This window comes from Chiloscyllium plagiosum, unplaced genomic scaffold (genome assembly GCF_037043375.1).
Source record: "Chiloscyllium plagiosum isolate Xiang-an unplaced genomic scaffold, Cpla_swu_hap1 HiC_scaffold_32, whole genome shotgun sequence".
Classification (NCBI taxonomy): domain Eukaryota; kingdom Metazoa; phylum Chordata; class Chondrichthyes; order Orectolobiformes; family Hemiscylliidae; genus Chiloscyllium; species Chiloscyllium plagiosum.
This window is the reverse complement of record NW_028270170.1, coordinates 36,780,613-36,801,927: the sequence shown is the minus strand read 5'-3', so window position 1 is coordinate 36,801,927 and position 21,315 is coordinate 36,780,613. Positions and strand designations below refer to the sequence as shown.

At 41.4% G+C, this 21,315-nt stretch overlaps 1 protein-coding gene across 4 annotated transcripts in view; it reads right to left on the bottom strand.

The window, feature by feature from the left end:
* The window catches only part of LOC122539999 (rho GTPase-activating protein 27), a 231,739-nt gene that overhangs the window by 14,807 nt on the left and 195,617 nt on the right, over positions 1 to 21,315 (bottom strand). For all 4 annotated transcript variants that reach the window (XM_087977913.1, XM_087977912.1, XM_087977911.1 and 1 more), the window contains 7 exons: positions 19,068 to 19,155; positions 16,248 to 16,352; positions 10,016 to 10,114; positions 7,880 to 7,970; positions 5,774 to 5,902; positions 3,798 to 3,896; positions 2,204 to 2,281 (listed from right to left, as the gene is read on the bottom strand). In XM_087977913.1, the coding sequence (XP_087834039.1) occupies positions 2,204 to 2,281; positions 3,798 to 3,896; positions 5,774 to 5,902; positions 7,880 to 7,970; positions 10,016 to 10,114; positions 16,248 to 16,352; positions 19,068 to 19,155 (689 nt within the window). The remainder of the gene's footprint in view (positions 1 to 2,203; positions 2,282 to 3,797; positions 3,897 to 5,773; positions 5,903 to 7,879; positions 7,971 to 10,015; positions 10,115 to 16,247; positions 16,353 to 19,067; positions 19,156 to 21,315) is intronic.

Below are 21,315 nucleotides of genomic sequence, written 5' to 3'. Positions count from 1 at the left end.
GACGTAAGGCAGAATTATTGATATAGGTTTAGTGCTTTTTGACTGCATTCACAACTGATCATTATTGGATTGGGAGGGTCTTAATGTCACAATTTGATTAGCAGCCCATAGAGGTTATAAACTTGTCAGTGACATGGGGCTAAGGTTAAAATGTTTGCTTCTCCAAGTTATGAAGTAATTTTAAAACATTTCTTTAAATACGGGATTAAGTATTTGAAGAGAGTTAGAAACACACTTATCAAATTAGACTTTTTAAATACTATAATGTAAGTAGTAAATACTGAGAACTTTATTTCATTTAATCACAGCTGGGCTGCCAAAGTCTGTCCAGGGATGGATACTGGATGAGTTGGCATAGTAGGTGTAAGAGGGAAAAAGTGAGGACTCCAGATGCTGGAGATCAGAGTTGAAGAGTGTGGTGCTGGAAAAGTACAGCTGGTCAGGCAGCATCCAAGGAGCAGGAGAATTGACGTTTCGGGCATAAGCCCTTCTTGATGAAGAGCTTATGCCTGAAACATTTATTCTCCTGCTTGTTGGATGCTGTCTGACCAGCTGTGCTTTTCCAGCACCACACTCTGCGACTCTAGTAGGTGTAAGGGCAAAATATTGTTGACGGAGAGGATAGACAGGCACTAGTTAGCATGGATGGGGCATGTGGTGCCATTGGAAGAATTGGGAGGTATGAGCACTTCACAAAAGAGAGATTTCACAGTATGTTTAAAAGACAGAGGAGACTTCATTTAATATTCATTAAGTTTCTATTTGACTCTCGAGTGAAAACGTTCTGCTGTCTGTGTCTTAATTAGAACCAAGCCCCATGTCCCCATCACTCCTGAGCTACTGAAATACAATGACTTCTGTTCAATTCTTCAAATTTAAAATTCTCACTTATGTGGACAAATCATATGACCTTACCACTCCCTCACTGCCCTCTCGTGCTATCCCAAAAGACTGAGGAGCAGAAATTAGGCCATTCAGCCCATCGAGTCTGTTTCACCATTCAATCATAGCTGATACATTTCTCATCCCCATTCTCCCGCTTTCACTCCGTAACTCTTGATCCTCAAGAATCTATCTGAGTTTTAAATATACTCAATGATCTAGCCTCCCCAGCCTTCTTTGGCAATGAATTCCACAGATTCACCACTCTCTGGCTGAAGAAGTTTCTCCTTATCTCTGTTCTAAAAGGTCTTCTCTTTACTCTAAGGATGTGCCCTCGGGTCCTAGTTTCTCCCAACCATCTAATCTGTCCAGGCCATTCAGTATTCTGGATGTTTCAATTAGGTGCCCCCCTTCATCATGGGGCCCAACACTGCGCACCATGTGATCTGACTAGAGCCTCAGAAGTATATCCCTGCTTTTATATTCTAGTCTTCTCAAGATGAACGGCAACATTGTATTTGCCTTCCTAACTACCGACTCAACCTGCAAGTTTACCTTGAGAGAATCCTGGACTAGAACTCCCAAGTCTCTTTGCACTTCAGACTTCTGAATTTTCTCCTCGTTTAGAAAATAGTCCATGCCCCTATTCTTCCTACCAAAGTGCATGACCTCACACTTTCCCATGTTGTACTCGATCTGCCACTTCTTTGCCCACTCTCCTAACCTTTCCAAATCTTTCTGCAGCCTCCCCACCTCCTAAATGCTGCCTATTCATGTACCAATCTTTGTACTGTCTGCACAGAATACCCTCAAATCTTTCATCTAAATCATTAATGTATAAAGTGAAAAGTTGTGGTCCCAACACTGAGCCTCGGGGAACACACTTGTCACCAGCTGCCATCCTGAGGAGGACCTTTTTATTCCCACTCTCTGCTTTCTGCCAGACAGCCAAGCTTCTATCCATGCTCGCACCTTCCCTCTGACACCATGGGCCCTTATCTTACTCGGTAGCCTTTTGTGCAGCACCTTGTCAAAGGCCCTCTTGAAGCCCATAGTTGGTGACCATGTCTGAAGTCATTTCAATTCTAATTCTCTTTGCCTTTTTTCTTTCTTTTAGATGCACCTATAGAAGTTGCATCTTTGTTCATGTTTTTGGATGCCTCTCCAAATGGTAAGGTGCTATCAAATTCTACCTGATTAAGTTTCTGTGAACACTTTAGGAGCTTTTACTGTGCTAAATACAAGTCAGCAATGTAGTTTTAGCAAGCTTGAATTGAATTATTTTTTTTTGTCACATCTTTGCTAAGCGATGAAGTCTCACCATGATTGACTTTGTAACGTAGCTTCTGTATGATCGCCAGATTCCCACTGACTCTGTACAAGCCATCAATGTCCAAACCTAACAGGTGAGAAAAGGAGATCATTGAGAATTCTTTGCATGGCACAGCTTTCAGTTTGAAATTGGAGAGTCCTGGTGAGAACAGGCCAGAAAGGTTGACACAAGGATAGGACAGAACAGCAATGTCATTCTATTATGTCATGCTATTAGGTCATGTCATGCTATTAATACATCATAAGTATTATATATACTGATGTATGAATCAATGCAAAGAGAATTTGCATGGTTGCTAAGTGGTTAGCACTGCTGCCTCACAGCACCAGGGAGCCAGGTTTGATTCCAGCCTCGGGCGACTGTCTGTGTGGAGTTTGCACATTCTCCCCCTATCTGCATGGGTTTCCTCCGGGTGCTCCAGTTTCCTCCCCAATCCAAAGATGTGTAGGTTAGGTGAATTGGCTATGCTAAATTGCTCATAGTGTTCAGGGATGCATAGGTAAATGTAGAGTAATAGAGTAGTGGCATGGGTGTGGGTGGGTTACTTTTCAGAGGGTTGGTGTGAACTTGTTAGGCTGAAGGGCCTGTTTCCACACTGTAGGGATTTTATGATTCTATTCTATGAATTACATCGAATGTACAACATGGAGACAGGCCACTCAGTCCAAATGGTCTCTGGTATGTGTGTTTCACAGAAGTTCCCTCCCATGTCTCATCTCACCCCATAATTTATTTATCTAGCATTTCCTTAAACTATATCTTGTGATATTAAGTTCCATGTTTCAATCATGCTCTGGGTCAAAAGGAATTAAATTCTTAGATAAGGCTTTCTCAAATCAGGGCAGTGATCATATCTGAATCAAACAACAGAAAAATAGGTGCTACATCAATTCCCCCAAGATACATTCTTGATAATTTGTAATGATCCATAATCAGGATACTGGCAGAGTTTTTATATTCCGACTTTAGGACTAGATGAGATTTCGTCACATTCCCAAAATGCTGGTTTTTCATGCTTGGAAGTGTCTCGCAGACAAACCACGTCATGATGGGCTGTGCAATGTTCCACTGCTATTGATCCATGCATGGGTAGACTGGCTTCACTTCCTGTCTATTTGCTGTCAGCTCTCAAATTGTACATTTCCTGTTGGTGACATCATCTACCATGTGCACGTATATGATATCCAGCTTCATTGCTTTCCCCCCCCCGTTCTCCGTTCTGGATGGTGTGAGTGACAAAGGAGGGAGAGGAGACATTATGACAGAAAGAAGGGGGAATGAGAACGTGTAGAGCTGACAAAAAGAGGTATGTGAGCTATTCAGAGAGCAAAGAATGGACATCAAACAGAAAGAGAACCAAAGTGTCAGAGAAAGAGTTGGAGAGAAAATGGTAGAGATAGACAAAGTTTGAGGGTGGAACACAGAAAAGTTTGCTACAAGGAAAGGGAGGAATTTCGTTTTATCTGTTAATGATCATCACGATGAGAGATTGGAAGGTAAAATTAAAAATGTTTGAGTTATGTGTCTGAAATGATATTCCTCAGAAAAGGTCCAATGTTAAGTGAGAGTTCCCAAACATTACCTCGTTTCTCCACAGCTTGAATGCACTGCATCACAAAATGTGGCACTGTGGTGTTTTCCCTTTGGCACAGGTCTGCCAAACAGCAGCCAAATACTTGATCTGTAAAACCCAAAAATCATATAATGCTGAGTCTCTAGCCATTAAACACAAGCCACACTACAAAACTCAGAACAGTGAATGAAGATCAGAGGAGTTAAAGCAAGGCAGGACAAGGTGCTGTAAACTCGATGATATATGAATGGGTACATTCTCCTAGAATAGTGTCTATGGTAAAATGTATACCATCCATATTACATTTACAGGGCTGATTTAGTCAAATCATTGCACAGTTAGCGCAAGGATGTTCATAGACTTGTGAACTTCCCATCTGAGATTATTTTATATTCACAATATACGTGCTCCAACTCACCAATTACATTAACATGGTGGAATACTATTAACTAACAAGCATGCACTGATATAAAAAAAGACATGAACAGTGAAATACATGATTATACAGAACAAATTATGACTAGATTAATAGAGTATTATATTCATAAACCATTAGACTAATATTTCTGATAATATTCAGATTCAATTAAAATTATTCTATTGAAAAAATAGTATGTCACAATCCTCATCATTTACAAATGCATCTCAAGAATCCCTGAAGACTGGTACTTTCCAAAATTTAAGAGAAGACCTCTGCCTTCGCATTCCTCAATCCTGGTTGGGGAATTTAGAATACAAGTTATTGTCGAAAAAGTGAGGTCTGCAGATGCTGGAGATCAGAGCTGGAAATGTGTTGCTGGAAAAGCGCAGCAGGTTAGGCAGCATCCAGGGAACAGGAGAATCGACGTTTCGGGCATAAGCCCTTCATCAGGAATTCCTGAAGAAGGGCTTATGCCCGAAACATCGATTCTCCTGTTCCCTGGATGCTGCCTGACCTGCTGCGCTTTTCCAGCAACACATTTCCAGTACAAGTTATTGTCTCAGAGTAAGGGGTTCAGTAATTGGGACTGAAATGAGGATAAACGTCTTCATTAAAAGGGTTGTGAATTGTTGAAATAGCCCACCAGCAGACAGCCTTGGATCAGGCACCAGGTACATTCAAGACAAATGTAGATGGAGTTTTGGGAACCAAGGGAATTAAGCGATGTGAAGATACAGCAGGAGATTTGAGATGATGCAGAAAATCAGTATATTTTTCATATAAGCATAACCAGTTTGAATGGCCAATTGTCTTTCTTCACTTTATCTTTTTTCCTTGTTATGCTTTTTATGATATCATTTAAAATTTCCTGTACTAAAAAGAAAAACTCCCCGTATGTTTGAACATAGGCCTTATTGCAAACTAGTACAATAGGCCAAGTGTACTCCTACTGTACTAATTCCTGTGACTTTGAGGTGGACAAAATGTATAGAAATATAGAACAAAAACAAATTGTTCACAGTACATAGAAAATTACTGAGCAGCACTGCTGCTTCCGAGGCCTAGCTGCCTGTTCCACAGCAATGCCAGATTCTAGGAATTGTTGGGAAGGGTCTTGGAAAGGAATTATAAGCAAGGACCAGTGTGTAGCTTTCAGTTGCCACCCTCCCAGCTTCATCTGCACCCTCTGAAGTGGGCCGCTCACTTTTACTAGTCAGGAAACCTCCTGGTGGTCTCGCCTGCTGTAAACAGGGTTAATCATAGCTGTGCCACAAAGAGGCCCTTGTTTGAACACTTAAGGATCTTAATTAAGTGGCGGGAAGGTTTTCATAGCCACAAATGAATTTCTGTGACTAGAAAACGGTAGATTTTGATGCTGACTGATCAATTACCTTCAGGAGAGAAAGATTCCACCTAGGAGTCTCAATTAAAATAGATCATATTGTTAGCTGTTGGAGGGGCTCTAACTAAAACAAAATGGTTGGCAGGTTATGGTAACTTGTGCGATCTCTGAATGCTCTGTAGTTTTTTTTTTACTACGCTGCCTCACATCATCTTCCGTTACCTTGGATATAACCCTTTTCCCTCACACTTTGCAGTGTTGGTCTCCGCTGCAAGAATCTTTTCAATTTGATCTTGACTTTCTTGTGATCTGTGGTTTCAGTACTGCTGACCGAGGTACTTCTGGGAACCCCTGAAATAAAGGTCAAGAGAGAAAGAGTTAATCCTGACATCACTTCCTGTATACCGGGAGCAAGACAGCTCAAAGTAGGGTGCGACCAGGGAACTGCACAAATCTTTACATCACCCAAAAGCAGTTCAAAATGTTGTGATGTTTCAAGATGGAGATCGGTTTGCTCCCAGCATTTGATTCATTGAATCAAATTGTACAGAAAGAGACAATTTGGCCCATCACGTCACTTCAAGCTCTTTCAAGGAAGTTTCCTTGCAACATTTCTCCAAGTGTTTTTAAAGTCATTATTGAATCTGCTTCGACCACCCTTTCAGTCAATGCTTTTGAGACTTAACCCATTCTGTGTAAAACAAATCATTTGATCTCCCCTGTGGATCTTTTTACAATTACCTCAAATCGCTCTTCTCTGGTTACAGACACCTCCCCAACCCCGCCCAACATTCTTACTAAGTTGTGTACTAACCATTCAGAAATTACTGCACAAGCCTCATTCTCAGAAAAGTAATAGATGTGACCTACTGTGCTGAAAAGATATAAGGGGACTCCACACTAAACAAAAAGACCATACACAACTCAGCTTTAAAGGGAACATTGCTTCCGCCATTTGAAACATTTGGTCCTTATTTTAATATTGTTTCTTTTCCATACTTTCAGGATTCAGAATTTAGACCGGAGTTTCTAAGAGATGTGGGAAGGACTTGACAGTGAATTAAGTCATTGCAAAGTTTCGTTCCTGTTGCAATTGGAGAAAATGATTGTCAAACTATGCACAGCAAACAGCATAGAGATAAGTGACCACAATAACTTGTCTGCGTAACGCTACTTCAGAAGAAATATAAGGTAAGACTGCTTTGCTTTTATTCAAATGGTACCATGGGTTCTGTGATGCTCACCCACCATTTACCTTTAATCTAGAAGGTGGTGAGGCCAACAGTGCAGCACTCCCTCAGCATTATACTGGACCTTCAGCCTGGATTTTGTGCTCAAGTTTCTGAAGTAGGACTTTGAATCCACATCTTATGATTTGGAGGAGAGTAAAAGCAAAATACTGCAGATGCTGGAAATCTGAAACAAAAGCAAAGCACTGGAGAAACTCTAACTGATCTGGCAGATCTGTTCAGAGTGAAACAGAGTTCACATTGTGAGTCCAACATGATTCTTCTTCAGACCTGCTGAGTTTCTCCAACAGTTTGTTTTGATTCAGGACATTGTTTTGGAAGAATTTGGAGAAGAATTTAGATGGAACAGACCGCCAGGGAATATGAAATGGGGCCAGGATGCTGGAGAAGCTCCTGGTCATTGCATTGAGGGAAACTGAGATCAAAGGAGACGATGGGTCTACTGTGCACAAACTGTTCTTTTGACATAGATGTTCTGGAACGGACACAACTTAGAACTAGATCTTCATTTCGTTATTGTGACTAGGTCAAAATGCTGGAATTTCCTCCCTCACAGCACCAGTGTCCTTACACCATACGGACTGGAGTAGTTCAACAAAGAAGCTCACCACCATTTACTAAGGGTCATTTGGAATGGGCAAATGCTGGCCTTGCCACCAATGGTATAATTGAAAAAACATTTTTTAAAAATTCATAAAAGTGGGGTAGAAAAATGCCAGGGAATAGGCAATTATAGCACCTTGGGAAGTGATTGGGAATGGGAATGAGTCGCACACCCCATGTAAAAATAGAAAGGTCATGGGTGGATATGCATCTGCCTCAGCCTGTCAAAGCCCCTGGAGACAAGCAGACTGCATCATTACTCAAAAACAGCTATGGAATGTTCAGACCCAGTGAAGCAATTTTACAGAGAATAAGGGAGAGGTGAGAGAGAGAGACACACACACACATCGACGTGAGGTCCTGGGGGATTGGATCTGGGGTTTGGTTTAATTCTGTGATACAAGAATCGGAAATTGGTCCATCATTCCACCATTGCCCAATGGTAAATACACTACAAACTCATTCAGACATTTACCACGAATCCTCTTCTCATCCTTGTCTTTGCTGTTATATTTCTCTGGTCCAGTTACATCAGCATCAACATCATCTGTGCTGATAGTATCCACCTTAAATAGAGAAGCAAAGGAGAATACATTGAATTAATGCCATTACACATGGATGTTAGAGATTTGTGGGTATTTCTGAGAATTACAATCTGGAGGATAATGGATGAGAACATGCTTTGCCTCCGTCATAGCCGTTTCCATTTTTCACAAACTACACACTGGCTCTAGGCTAGACCTATCCTCATACCTGCCACATGTGGTATCTATGGTAACGAGCAACAAGTGAGGAGAAACTATAAAAATATTACAATCCTGGACTTTGGACATCATTCCAATACAAAAAGGTACTTCCCAAAGAGGGAGACACCAATATCGAAGCAGTAGCTGTATGAGAAAATCACAACCCACAAGTTCCCCTTTAAATCACACCTAATTCTGATTTGGAAATATCATCTACTCCTTCAACATTGCAGGGACCACATGCTGGAATTCCCTACACAACAATATTCTGGGAACACCTTCACCACATGGCCTGCAATAAAAAAAATATGGCTCAGAAATAGGCCATTCAGTCCTACCACTCCTTGTCAGTATTAATGCTCTATTTCACCTCTGCCTACCTTTTTCCTCATCTAAATTAACCATTGTAACCATCTCTCCCCCATAGTCTACCCTTCCATGAAATATTACTGATGGAGCAATTTGAAATCAAGATTTAATCAATTAGAATTAGGCTTTATTGTCACACCTTCCCCCTCACCTCCGTCCAAGGCCCCAAAGGATCCTTTCACATTCAATAGAAATTTACCTATAGTTCCACACATGTTATCTACTGCATCTGTTGCACCTGATGTGGTCTCCTCAATATTGGGGAGACAGGATGCCAACTTGCATTTTAGAGAACATCTCTGAGACACCCGCACCAACCAACCCCAACACCCTGTAGCTGAACACTTTAACTCCCCCTCCCACTCTGCCAAGGACATGCAGGTCCTCGGCCACCTCCATTACCAAACTCTGACCACCCAATGCCTTCCATCTTTGGACCCTCCAACCACAAAGGATCAATGTGGATTTCACCAGTTGCCCCATTTTCCATCTCCCCCACCTTATCCCAGTCCCAAACTCCCAACTCTGCACCGCCTTCTTGAATGGTCCTACCTGTCCATCTTCCTCTCCACCCTCCTCTCCGACTATCCCTTCATCCCCATCTTCATCTACCTATTGCATTCCCAGCTACCTTCCCCCCCAGCCCCACCCCCCTCCCATTTATCTCTCAGCCTCCTTGGCCCACAAGCCTCATTCCTGAAGAAGGGCTTAGGTCCGAAACGTCGATTCTCCTGCTCCACGGATGCTGCCTGACGTGCTGCGCTTTTCCAGCACCACACTTTTTGATGTGTATTCATTGATATTGAGATCCATATTCTTCACACTCACACATTTCTTCAGATTTGGATTCCTTTTTGACTGTGTTCTACGAGTGGCCTCAGTTACTTGGCTGTGGCAGATTGCAAATTTAGTCTTCACAGTCACTCCTCCTCCAGAGATCTGTAAAGGTCACCCCGTTCCTGCAGTATATTTCTTAGGATTTTCAACACAAATCCCCACAAGACACATTCTCTCTATAGCCACTTGATTGAAACTTTTAACTTTATTTCCTATGTACTACTTAATCCTGACAAGAATTGTAATGTTGAACTGTTAACTTATTTCTCTATTGTTCTATTCTTAATCTAATATTTTGTACCTAGGAACCTGTACCTCAGATGGTACCATGAATGGCAATGTTGGAAACATTTCACTGTACTCCTGTATCCCTGTACTTAAGCACACGTGATAATAAAACCTAATTCTAATTGATCAAATCTTTATTTCAAATTGCTCGATCAGTCCTCGGTAAAGAAACTGAAACCTAAACTTCCAATCCTACTGGATTTATATTTCCAAAGAAGAACAGACATTCTACAGCAATAACTTTGAGTGTTTGAAGAGCTTCAATGTCCCTTTCCTTTGGTTTGCTGACAGTAAATGTTCCGTCCTCCCAGTGTAATTTTCCCTCATCCATCATACGCAAAATATGTCTGGCTGCTTTCTCAGTCACTTACCTGGTGATTGATACTTTCACTGATTGTCTTATACCAGTCCCCGATGACAGACTCGGTATCGTACTGTATGAGGTACTCTGAGCCTCTTCGGGTTTTCAACTGAAGATGAAAGAAAGGACACATTATGATCATCTTGGGAGCAAGAAATCAGATTGACTCTATTCCAGGTGTTGCTCTGGGTTAAACACATAGCTAGGAAAAACTTCTTTGGGTTGACATTCCTGATCACAGGAAAATATCCCACTTCAGGTGATCTGTGAATCCTTCCCCATCCTGGGACTGAGGAGCCTAGTTATATCCACCCTCACCCGTACATTGAGAGTCATTCTTTGAGTGGACACCTAAGGAATCTCTCTTCACCTTCTGCAGAAGAGAAGATAAGAAGTATGGCAATCCTCTTACTGATTTATGATAGAGCCATTTGATTAATATTAAATGCACTATTTTTTTGTGAAGATCTCCAATAAATTCCAATAAATGTCAAAACTTCACCTTTACTGTCCAGAGGAGCCCTGAAAAAAACATGAGAGTGTGGAGACTCACTGGTCCAGTAATCCCTATCAGGCAGAGCATTTGATAGACCGGGAGATAGAAAACCAGCAATAAAGCCTACAGCTATACCCCCAACTATATGCAGGGAGGGCAAGTTAACTGAGCACACCCTAACAAGATGAAGAAATTGGATAAAGTTAAAAATCACACAACACCAGGTTATAGTCCAACAGGTTTAATTGGAAGCCCCTTAATTGCAGCCCCTGTTGGACTATAACCTGGTGATGTGTGATTTTTAACTTTGTACACCCCAGTCCAACACCGGCATCTCCAAATCAAGAAATTGGATGCACATCTTTGCCACTAGTACAGCATAACATAGATCATCAAAGATGAAGTAAAACCAAAGACAGTTCTGCGGAGAAACCTTTACAGTGCCACACTTTCCACTAAGTCCAGGGTCTAACTGGAGAATTCTGGCAAAGTGATTGGTATGCTAGGGTTGACAGGGCAATGGAATCAGAAGTGGAACTGAAAGCTGGGGAGGAATACTTCGTGTGCAGCCCCTGAGAGGTCACATGGTGTTGCCAACAGGAGACTGCACCAACAGCATGGGCAAGAAGGTTGCCAATGGGTCACTACGTGGGTGTGTACCCCCGGAGAAAAACCTCAGGAGTGGCAAAACCCTCAGCTTACTATTGCCTGTTTACCCATGGGTCAGTCAAAGCAGCAGTAGATGGGCACAAATGGTACAATAGGAGAAAGTGAGGACTGCAGATACTGGAGATCAAAGTCAGAAAGTGTGGTGCTGGAAAAGCACAGCAGGTCAGGCAGCATCCGAGGAGCAGGAGAGTCGACATTTCAGGCATAAGCTCTTGAATCAGGGAGGGCTTATGCCCAAAACATTTACTTTCTGCTGTACATTTCTAGCGTCACACTCAACAACACAAATGGTACAATATGCAGGTGGGGAGAGGGCACGTGTATTATTCAGCCAGTTGTAACTTAATTGATTGATTGATTGATTTAACATTGTCACAAAGACCAAGATACAGTGAAATGTGTTGTTAGTGTGCTATACAGGCAGATCATACCATACAAAGTACATCAGAATAGCAGAGTATTATAGCTCCAGAGAAGGTGCAACAGAGTAACCAGAATTAACATTCAAAAGAACTGTTCAAAAGTCAGATAACAGCAGAGAAGAAGCTGTTCTTGAATCTTTTCGTACATGTATTTAAACTTTTATATCTTCTGCCCAACAGAAGAGGGTGAGAGAATATAACCAGGGAGGGAGGTGTCTTTGATTTTGTTAGGTTGCTTTCCTGAAGCAGCAGGAAGTATAGGTGGAGTCAATGAATGGAAGGCTGGCTTGCATGAGGGACTGGGCTGTGTTCATGACTCTGTAGTTTGTTGTGGTCTTGGGAAGAGCAGCTGACATAGCAAATTGTGATGCATCCAGATAGGATGCTTTCTAAGGTGCATCTATAAAAACTGGTAACAGTCCCTGTGAACATGCCAAGTTTCCTTAGCTTCCTGAGGAAGTGGGAACATTGTTATGCTTTCTAGCCCATCACATCAACATGTGTAGATCAGGACACATTACTGATGATCATCACTACCAGGAACTTGACACTCTCGACCATCTCCACCTCAACACCATGGATGCAGATAGAGTGTGCTCTTCACTTAGTTTCCTGAAATTAATGACCAGCTCCTTCATTTTGCTGACATTGACAGAGAGACTACAGTCTTCACACCATGCCACTAAGCTTTCAATTTCTCTCCTGTATTCTGTCTCATTATTGTTTGAGATCCATCCCAAAATGATGGTGTCACAGCAAACTTGTAAATGGAGTTGAGGCAGAATTTGACCAACAGTCTCGTGGGCACCGGTGTTAAGGATTATGGCGGAGGTGGTGATATTACCTATTCTTACTCACTGCGGTCCATGGTCAGGAAGTTGAAGATCCAGTTACATTGTAGGCAGCCAAGACTTAGGTCTCAGAGTTTAGAGAGGAGTTTGTTTGGAATAATGGTGTTGAAGGTGGAACTGCAGTCAATAAGTAGGAGCATGATGTAGCTATGCTTATTATCCAGATGTTCCAGAGATGAGTGTAGGGCCAGGGAGATAGGGTCTGCTGGGGACCTGTTGCGCCAGTACATGCATTGTAAGGGATCAAGGCAATCTGGCAACTTATGAAACAGATTTTCCAACTTCTCCCACCCTTCATCTGGTGAAATTGTCTACCTACCACATTTTTTTGCGCTTAGCAAGCCAGCATTTTCTGAGACTATAACATTCAGAGCACACTCAATTCCAAGAGTTGAGGGCAGGAGTTTGTTTTGCAGTATTTTCTGTCACTCAGGATAGTTCAGAATATGAGAGAATGTAAAAAATGTCAGAAGAAATGAGTGAGTTGGAGAGAAGGCATCATGTTAGAAATGCTGATTTTCAGCTGCATAAAAAGGGAAGGTGACTGAACTATAGTTACTCAAGTGAACTAGTTGAGTGATCAGAGAAATCAAACAGCATTTAAATGGTTGCGTGTAGTTGGGGTTCAGGGAAGTCCCAGGAGAAGGAGAAGCAATCTCCATGATCTTATTGCTCAAAAAGGCAACTAAACTATATTGAGTTTGAATGGTTAGGGATAGAGGGTAGAAGTCAAGAACATTTGGATATCTCTGTGTTGTTAGTACTCATGCCAAGTTCTAGGAGTTACTAGGCAGCTAGCAGTCACAGTTAGGGTTCAGGAAAAACCTGTGGAAGTTCTGATGACTCACAAGGGGGCAAGATGCCACTAATAGTTCAGTACAGGTGTGAGTGAAAAGCCACAACTAGTATCTGCTTGCTGCAGCTGAGCAAGATGGAAGCTCAGGAATAAAACACAAGCAATGATTTAAGTTGGTGAAAATAGCTACTGGCAAAAAGCAAGAATTGTATCAATGAATAAGTTATTGGAGTGCAGTTTTCACATTCCAGGGGAGTATGGACCCAAGAGATGTGGATGATTGATCAGAGCAGGACAAGTCATTGAGATGGTCCATGGTGGGGTTGCACTTGAGAGTGAATTTCAAGGTCTGATCAGCAAAGGTGAAAAATTGTAATCCTTTGTGAATTTTAATGAGATTTGATGACCTACTATTTTAACATTTGGAGTGTGTTGCTGTGAAATCTATGAGCTGTCTTGATTGCATTTCCTATTTTTGTACGCTCTGCAAGAACTTGATTAACTGCCATTACACATGTTGAATACACATTAATTCCAGATGGTAGAAATAAGTTGTACATGCGTTGTAAATTGTATTACTAATATTATATAGTAAAGTGTATTGTTTGTTCAAAGCCATGGAAGAGAGTCATAGAGATGTGTAGCACAAAAACAGACCATTTGATCCAACTCGTCCATGCTGACCAGATATCCTAACCTAATCTAGTGCCATTTGCCAGCACTTGCCCCATACCCCTCTAAACCCTACTCATAGACTCATCCAAATGCCTTTTAAATATTGTGAATGTACTAGCCTTCACCACTTCCTCCGATGCGCCACCCTCTGCATAAAAAAGCTGCTCCTTAGATCCCCTTTAAATCCTTCCCCTCTCACTTTAACCCATGCCCTCTAGTTTTGAACTCCCCCAACCCAGGGAAAAGACTTTGTCTATTTATCCTATCCATGCCACTCGTGATTTTATAAACCTCTATAAGGTCACCCCTCAGCCTCTGACACTCCAGGGAAAAAAGCCCCTTCCTATATAGCCTCTCCCTATAGCTCAAACCCTCCAATCCTGGCAACATCCTTGTGAATCTTTTATGAGCCCTTTCAAGTTTCACAACATCCTTCTGATAGGTGGGAGACCAGTATTCCAAAAGTGGCCTAACCAATGTCCTGTACAGCCGCAACATGACCTCCCAACTCCAATACTTGATACTCCAACCCATAAAGGAAAACATATCATATGCCTTGAATCTTGAGGCTTTATTCTCTATGGATCTCATAGTTAACTACTTTCAAAATAAAGATTACTGTCCCAACTCAGATAACAGCATCTTTTGGTGATTTTGCCTAGGATCATAACAAAGTGGGTGGCCTGGTTAGAGATCGTTAACTGAAACTAAAAAGGGTAATTATTAATCAAAAGCCACTTTATAATATAATCTCTTGATAAGCCTGCTGGGTTTTTTTTGTTACAGGTAATTTCACCTACAGCTTTATAGTAAAACAGTGTTAATAATGTAAAGTAATTAGCTGCAAGGATTAATATCAGAATACAGACATTGTTGCTTAATACAAAGAGCAAAAACATTTAGCTCAAAGCTACAGTAAGGGATAACTCACCATGGCTCCTTTAACACTTTACTATATAATATTAGTAATACAATTTACAACGCATGTACAACTTATTTCTACCATCTGGAATTAATGTGTGTTCAACATGTGTAATGGCAGTTAATCAAGTTCTTGCAGAGCGTACAAAAATAGGAAATGCAATCAAGACAGCTCATAGATTTCACAGCAACACACTCCAAATGTTAAAATAGTAGGTCATCAAATCTCATTAAAATTCACAAAGGATTACAATTTTTCACCTTTGCAGATCAGACCTTGAAATTCACCTTCCAAACCCACATCATTTACTATCTAGAAGAACAAGGGTAGCAGATGCATAGGAACACCACCATTATCCTAATTTGCAAATATAATCACACCCTCGCTTAATGTTACTGAATCAAAATCCTGGAACTCCCTCCCTAACAGCAGTACGGATGTACCTACATTACATGGAGCAACTAACCTTCTCAAGGGCAATTACTGTTTGGTGCTAAATGCTGGACTAGACAGCAATGGATAGATCTTGTGCATAACCAGAAAAAAAAAGTAGGTAAAAACAATGACTGCAGATGCTGGAAACCAGATTCTGGAATAGTGGTGCTGGAAGAGCACAGCAATTCAGGCAGCATCCGAGGACAGGCAAAATCGACGTTTCGGGCAAAAGCCCTTCATCAGGAATATGAAGGGCTTTTGCCCGAAACATCGATTTTGCCTGTCCTCGGATGCTGCCTGAATTGCTGTGCTCTTCCAGCACCACTAATCCAGAAAAAAAAAAGTGCTGAGCACATTTCCTTAAAGTTGCTTTCTTTGTTATTTTGGAAGAGAGATTTGATTCAAATGTGTCAAGTTTTCCGATCAGCGTGGAATTTGTAATAACTAACTAGGGTGTGAATCCACAATTAGAAAAACAGACTTTAACGTTAAAATAAGTGTTTCACAAACAGCTGGAGAGTTTAGGATAAAGGTTGGTGGTGTTAGACAAAGCTGTTTTCCTTTAAGTTAACAGACAAATAATATTTTAATCTTTTCTTTTATATAATGTCCTTTTCTGGCAATTCGCAAGAGTATTCAATAATTTCCTTGCCAGTGTGATGGTTCTTCAGAAATGATGATGATATTTGGTCACTCAAGAAACTGCATAAGGTGTATTTTAACACTGCTGTACTGCAGCTAATGCATGGCTCTGTCTGACCAGGAAGCTCTCCAACCCGTGATTGGTGTATCCGAAGAATTTACAGATTAGTAAGTGGCTTGGCTACATATGACACACCTTCCATGATTGTCATGTCCTAAATTGGGATTTGAACCTGAAACTTCTGACCCAGATAGAGAAGGCTTCAACCCATTGTACCACAAGAGTTCCTGATGATTTATTTGCCTGTTTGATATTGATAGTGCACATCCTCACCTCTAAAACATTCTTTTTGCTCGATTTGTCCTTTGCTGCCCAGCCGATACTCGCTCCTTTCAGTTCAACCGTATATTCAGATACAAATTGGCCAGCACCTTGTTTCTAGCCAAAAAAAAAAGACATTCAACATGAAAGAGGCTGAACATCGACTTCCACTTGCTTGTAACTCATTTGTTTGATTACTTTCGCTTCAAGATTGTATATTATCTTTATGAAAAAGAATGTGAATTATAACCTCATCATATCTAACCCATTGTGTTGAATGGTTCACCAAGTGTTTTGGCACTCTACCATTAGAATACTGTTGGGTGTCCTTGACCTTGGATGATTTGATAGAGAGATACTTTGTTTCCCTGAAAAGTTGAGTCTGAATTAAGTAGCTTCTACAGCAGCAATTTTACTTGCAGTTGGTGTTGTAGAAAGGATACTATTCAATTGGCCATCATTAGATGTGCATAAACTGCTTTGATGTCAATGGGAAAGAAAAATTGGATGTGATATATAATGGTATATATACAATGTAAACATTTCTCTGGTTTCAACTGTGGTACTGACTGTTGTATTACAGGACAAATGTGATATCGATGAGTCCATTTCTTGTATCTGAAATAGACAAATTGGAATTCAAATCAGGTTGTGATCTATCATGCTGGATTGATTCTGGAGGTGCATTGTGCACAGAATTGGATTACCCAAAGCTTAGTTGATCCATTTAATTGAGGCTTGTAGGATCTTAGTAGGTAAGTTAGTTTCAGCATTAGTGGGAGTTAAAAGGGGTCAAACCAGCAGAGTTTAAAAAGGGACCACTAGGCGTGGCAGAAGAAAAAGCCCAAAGCTTTATAAATGTTTGACATTTTGTATAGTCAGAGTATTTCTCTGGGTTCTAGCAAAGAACTACAGGCCATTGCCAGTCAGTATCACCTATTGCCACACGACCTGACCCAAGGGCCCCTATTAGCATTAAGTTGGCCGCAATCACTGCCATAGATAATGACAAACTGTTTCTGGATGCCCACTTGGTGCTTGCAGCTTGCCAAAAGCAGTTCAGTGCTGCAATTGGGAATGGCTTTGCACTGGCACAACCTGGAACCACGCATAATCCCTCTGTTGAAGTGCTGTCCATTTTGAATGCAAGACCTATTGACGAATTGAGTTTTCCCGTATTGGTGCTGGGTTTATTTGCTCTTCCCAGGCAATGATGTGGTCATGAGCAAGGAAGACAGGAGTCAGAGCATAGAGTAGGTTTGCTGGGCCAACTTCTCATGCTCAGCAATTTTACATGCTTGTAAATCCAAGATGGATGGCTTATCATCGAGAATCACACTCAGTACAGGCATCAAGTTAAACATTCACAATAAAGCATAATTTATCTGCATAAATGTGGCAAGGCATAACTGTTAACCCATTGCATTGAGAAATAAATTACAACATGAGAAAAGCCCAACTGAAAAACATTCAGAAGTAGCCTTCAAATTTACTGTGGCAACCTAGTCAAGTGGATTGCCACTGTTTATAGTTGAACCCCATTGTTCATAGTTTAATATAAATGGCCTAATTTCAAATTCTATGTGGCCTACATTAAAACACTGCTTCCTCCCACCTCGTTTTGTTTATCAAACAAACTCTTGTTGACTCTAGACTGAACTATGCTAATGCTCTCCTGGCCAATAAAGCCATTCACTATAAGTACCAGCTCATTCAAAGCTCTGTTGCCCATATTCAGTCCCATCCAATTCTGATCACCTGACATATATTGGTCTGGCTGACAGACATTGGAATCTTTGTTCCCCCAGTGCCTCAAATTCCCAACCTAAGGATTTTAAAAAAATAGATTAGTATCGTAGAATCTCTACAGTGTAGAAGCAGGCCAGTCAGCCGATCAAGTCCACACTGACATTCGGAAGAGCATTCTATCCAGACCCACATCCCAATCAGTGCATCCACTATAGCTAATCCATTCAACCAACACATCCTTGGGCACTATGGGCAATTTCCCATGGCTAATTCACCTAACCTGCATGCCTTTGGACTGTGGGAGGAAACCGGAGCAATCAGAGGAAACCTACGCAGACATGGAGAGAATGTCTGTGTGGAGTTTGCACAGTCTTCCCAGGCTAGAATTGAACCTGGGTCCCTGGTGCTGCGAGACAATAGTGCTAACCACTGAGCCACCGTGCCACTCCCTTCTTTATGTCTGTAATGTTCTATAGCTCTACAACTACCTGTATCACACCCCCAAACAATAGCCACTGTTCCTTCACCCACATAGGTCTCAAAGCCTTGAATTGCCTTCCTACGTTTTCCCTCCAGCTTCTTTCAATTCTTTTATCGCCTCTTTAAAGCCTGACTTTTAATCTCTTCTTTTTTCTCCTCTTTTCAAGAAATGCTCTTACACATAACTGAACTTTTTTTTTCTCATTATCAAACCTCCTGCATTTTTTTTTTCACCCATTAGTCCCATTAGTCCCACCACCAGTCAATCACCCTTGTTTGCCATTTCAGTCTCTCTTTCTACCATCTCCTTATTGGTCTGAGCTTTGTCTGACTGCATCCTTGGGGACTTTTTTTTTCACTACAGTATAGGTGCTACGTAAAAGCAAGTTGTTGTTGATGATGGCCAAGGTGTTGAGATGATGATGATAATGGATTGTTTTCAATGGTTACCAGGGATTGGGGGTTTACAACAGCTAGCCAGCCATACAACTCATTCCTTTCAGGTTACACAGCCCAGGCTGTGAAGCTGAAAATGATGCTCATCAAATGCACTGTTTCTCTCAGATTTACTGTTTGGGGATATTCTAGATTTAATCTCATTACCAGTGTGCCTGCGGACTGACTCTTGGGATCTTTATAAAAGGTCAGAATTCCACCCTGCAGCACAGTCCATGAGGATGCCCAGTTCTTCCTAAAATAAAACACAAGGATCAGTATAACTCACTTCAACACAACAGGAAGGAGGAGCACGTTTCTAACCAATTAAGCAAATGTCTCATGAGTATTAGTTTAGCAGTCAACTGGTGAACATTTGGATACCCTCAGTTTAAATAGCACCGTCTGATGTGTAGGGTCTAGAAGGGACCATTTTCTCCGACACTGGCTTTAGTGTAATCATGAATGTTTCAGTGACCACGTTACCAACACAGAGTAACCAAGGGAATCTCTACCCCTTCCATTCCTATCCATTCTATTGCCTATGCATTGAAAGCAGAGCAAGGTTTACCCATTTGAACAGGATGTATCGCTGTACAATATAGATCTCAGCACCGAAGGATACGATTGAACCTACACTAGTGCTGGCTCTACATTGGAGCCATCCACATGAATTCCCCTTCCTTGCTGTTTGTTCTTGAAGGAAGTCCTGAGATAGATTTTCTGAACCCTCATTAAGTGTCTTGGAGGCCACAAGTGTACAACAGAGATTGTCAGATGTTCTCTAATGGCATGAATAGAATCAGGAAATCAATCTTCTATAACTTAGTACAAGTGATTGAAGTTTAGTAGCTTTATCGAAGTGATGAAACCCCATTGGTATTTAGGGTATTTGAAATACAATAATTAGAGAATAATTAACAGGGTGCAGCTAGTCATGTGATATTAAAAGCTGGCTTAGATCAGGAGTTAATCTACATTCTGTATGTGAATAAAGCAACATCCTGATTACTCAGTGAAAAACTATTGAATTTGCTTGGTGGTGGCAATAGTGTGTTTGTAAATCCAGGCACCCATGCACGATGCTGAGGATTGATGGTAACCACAGCCTGAATGTCAGCATTGTTCATTTATTGAGGGACAACAGCAATTTCCTGCAAGCTCTCTGTTTGCTCTATAATCGCAGTAATCAAAGTACAGCAAGAAAATAATGCACAGTAGGAATGCAGATTATGGGGATTGGTTTTATGGTGAGTTTCAAATGAAAGGTGAAAATATTGGCAATATGAGCGGAAAAATCAATATCTCAATCTGCAGCAGATATGAATTTCCAACCATTATAACTGGACCCTCAGCCCCTCCGCTGGCCAAATTGCCAATATACATCTGTTATTGTGTAAAGCTCTGTGCTGGTTCACATACACATAGATTTAGCTCCTACAATGAACATAAAAATGTAGTACAGGGTTGGGCTGCATTGTTTGCCCAGGAGCAGGAATCAGAAATGGAGACTATTACCAGGTGCCAAACCCACTTTGGTGGTGAAACAGTGATTCACTGTGATTTTCATAGGCGCCTTCTTAATTGGCCTGGAGACAGGTCTCCCATACAATTAAAGACTTTGGATCTTCAGCTTCACAATTGACCTTCAGCTCAAGAGCAACAGTAGGTTGTGTTGCACCATAAGAGAGAGGTTTCTTCACAATGTTATTAACTCTTTAATTCAAAGATAGCTTGAACAGCCACAACTGCTTGTGCATCCTCTGGGTAAAGGCCTCTGGGTCTGCCTAGAATTTTGCCCCACCCCCACCCCAGCCAAGCCCATGCCTCTATGCACCATCCGGCCCTTACCATGCCCCAGAATCTAGAGACTGACTGGCACTACCTTAATTTAATTGGCTTCAATTAAGCTTTAATGAATCTGATCGACTCCCATGTACAGTGAAAGCATACTGTCCGGCTACATAATGGTATGGCAATTGCTCCGCCCAGGAGCATGAAAAACTACAGGTGGTGGTGTGCATAACCCAAACCATCACAGAAGCCATCCATGGACTCCATTTACATGGCTTGCTGCTGCAGAAAGGCTGTCAACATCAAAGACCCTTTGCACCCAGGTAATGATCTCCTACCACCTCTTCCGTCAGGCAGAAACCAGAACACATGTACAAGCAGCTTCAGGAACAGCTTCTTCCTGGCTGTTATTAGATTGATAAATGGACTATCTAGCCTCAAATAAAACTGATATTGCTTATGTTGATCTTGCCTAACACACATACTGTGCAATATAACCTGCATGCCTCTGTCTAAGTCTTTTTGATTTGTTCATCCTTGCTTGCTATGATCTGCCTGTACTGCTTCTAAACACTGTACTCCAGCACGTGACAATAAGTCAATTAATGCGAGTGGGTAATCC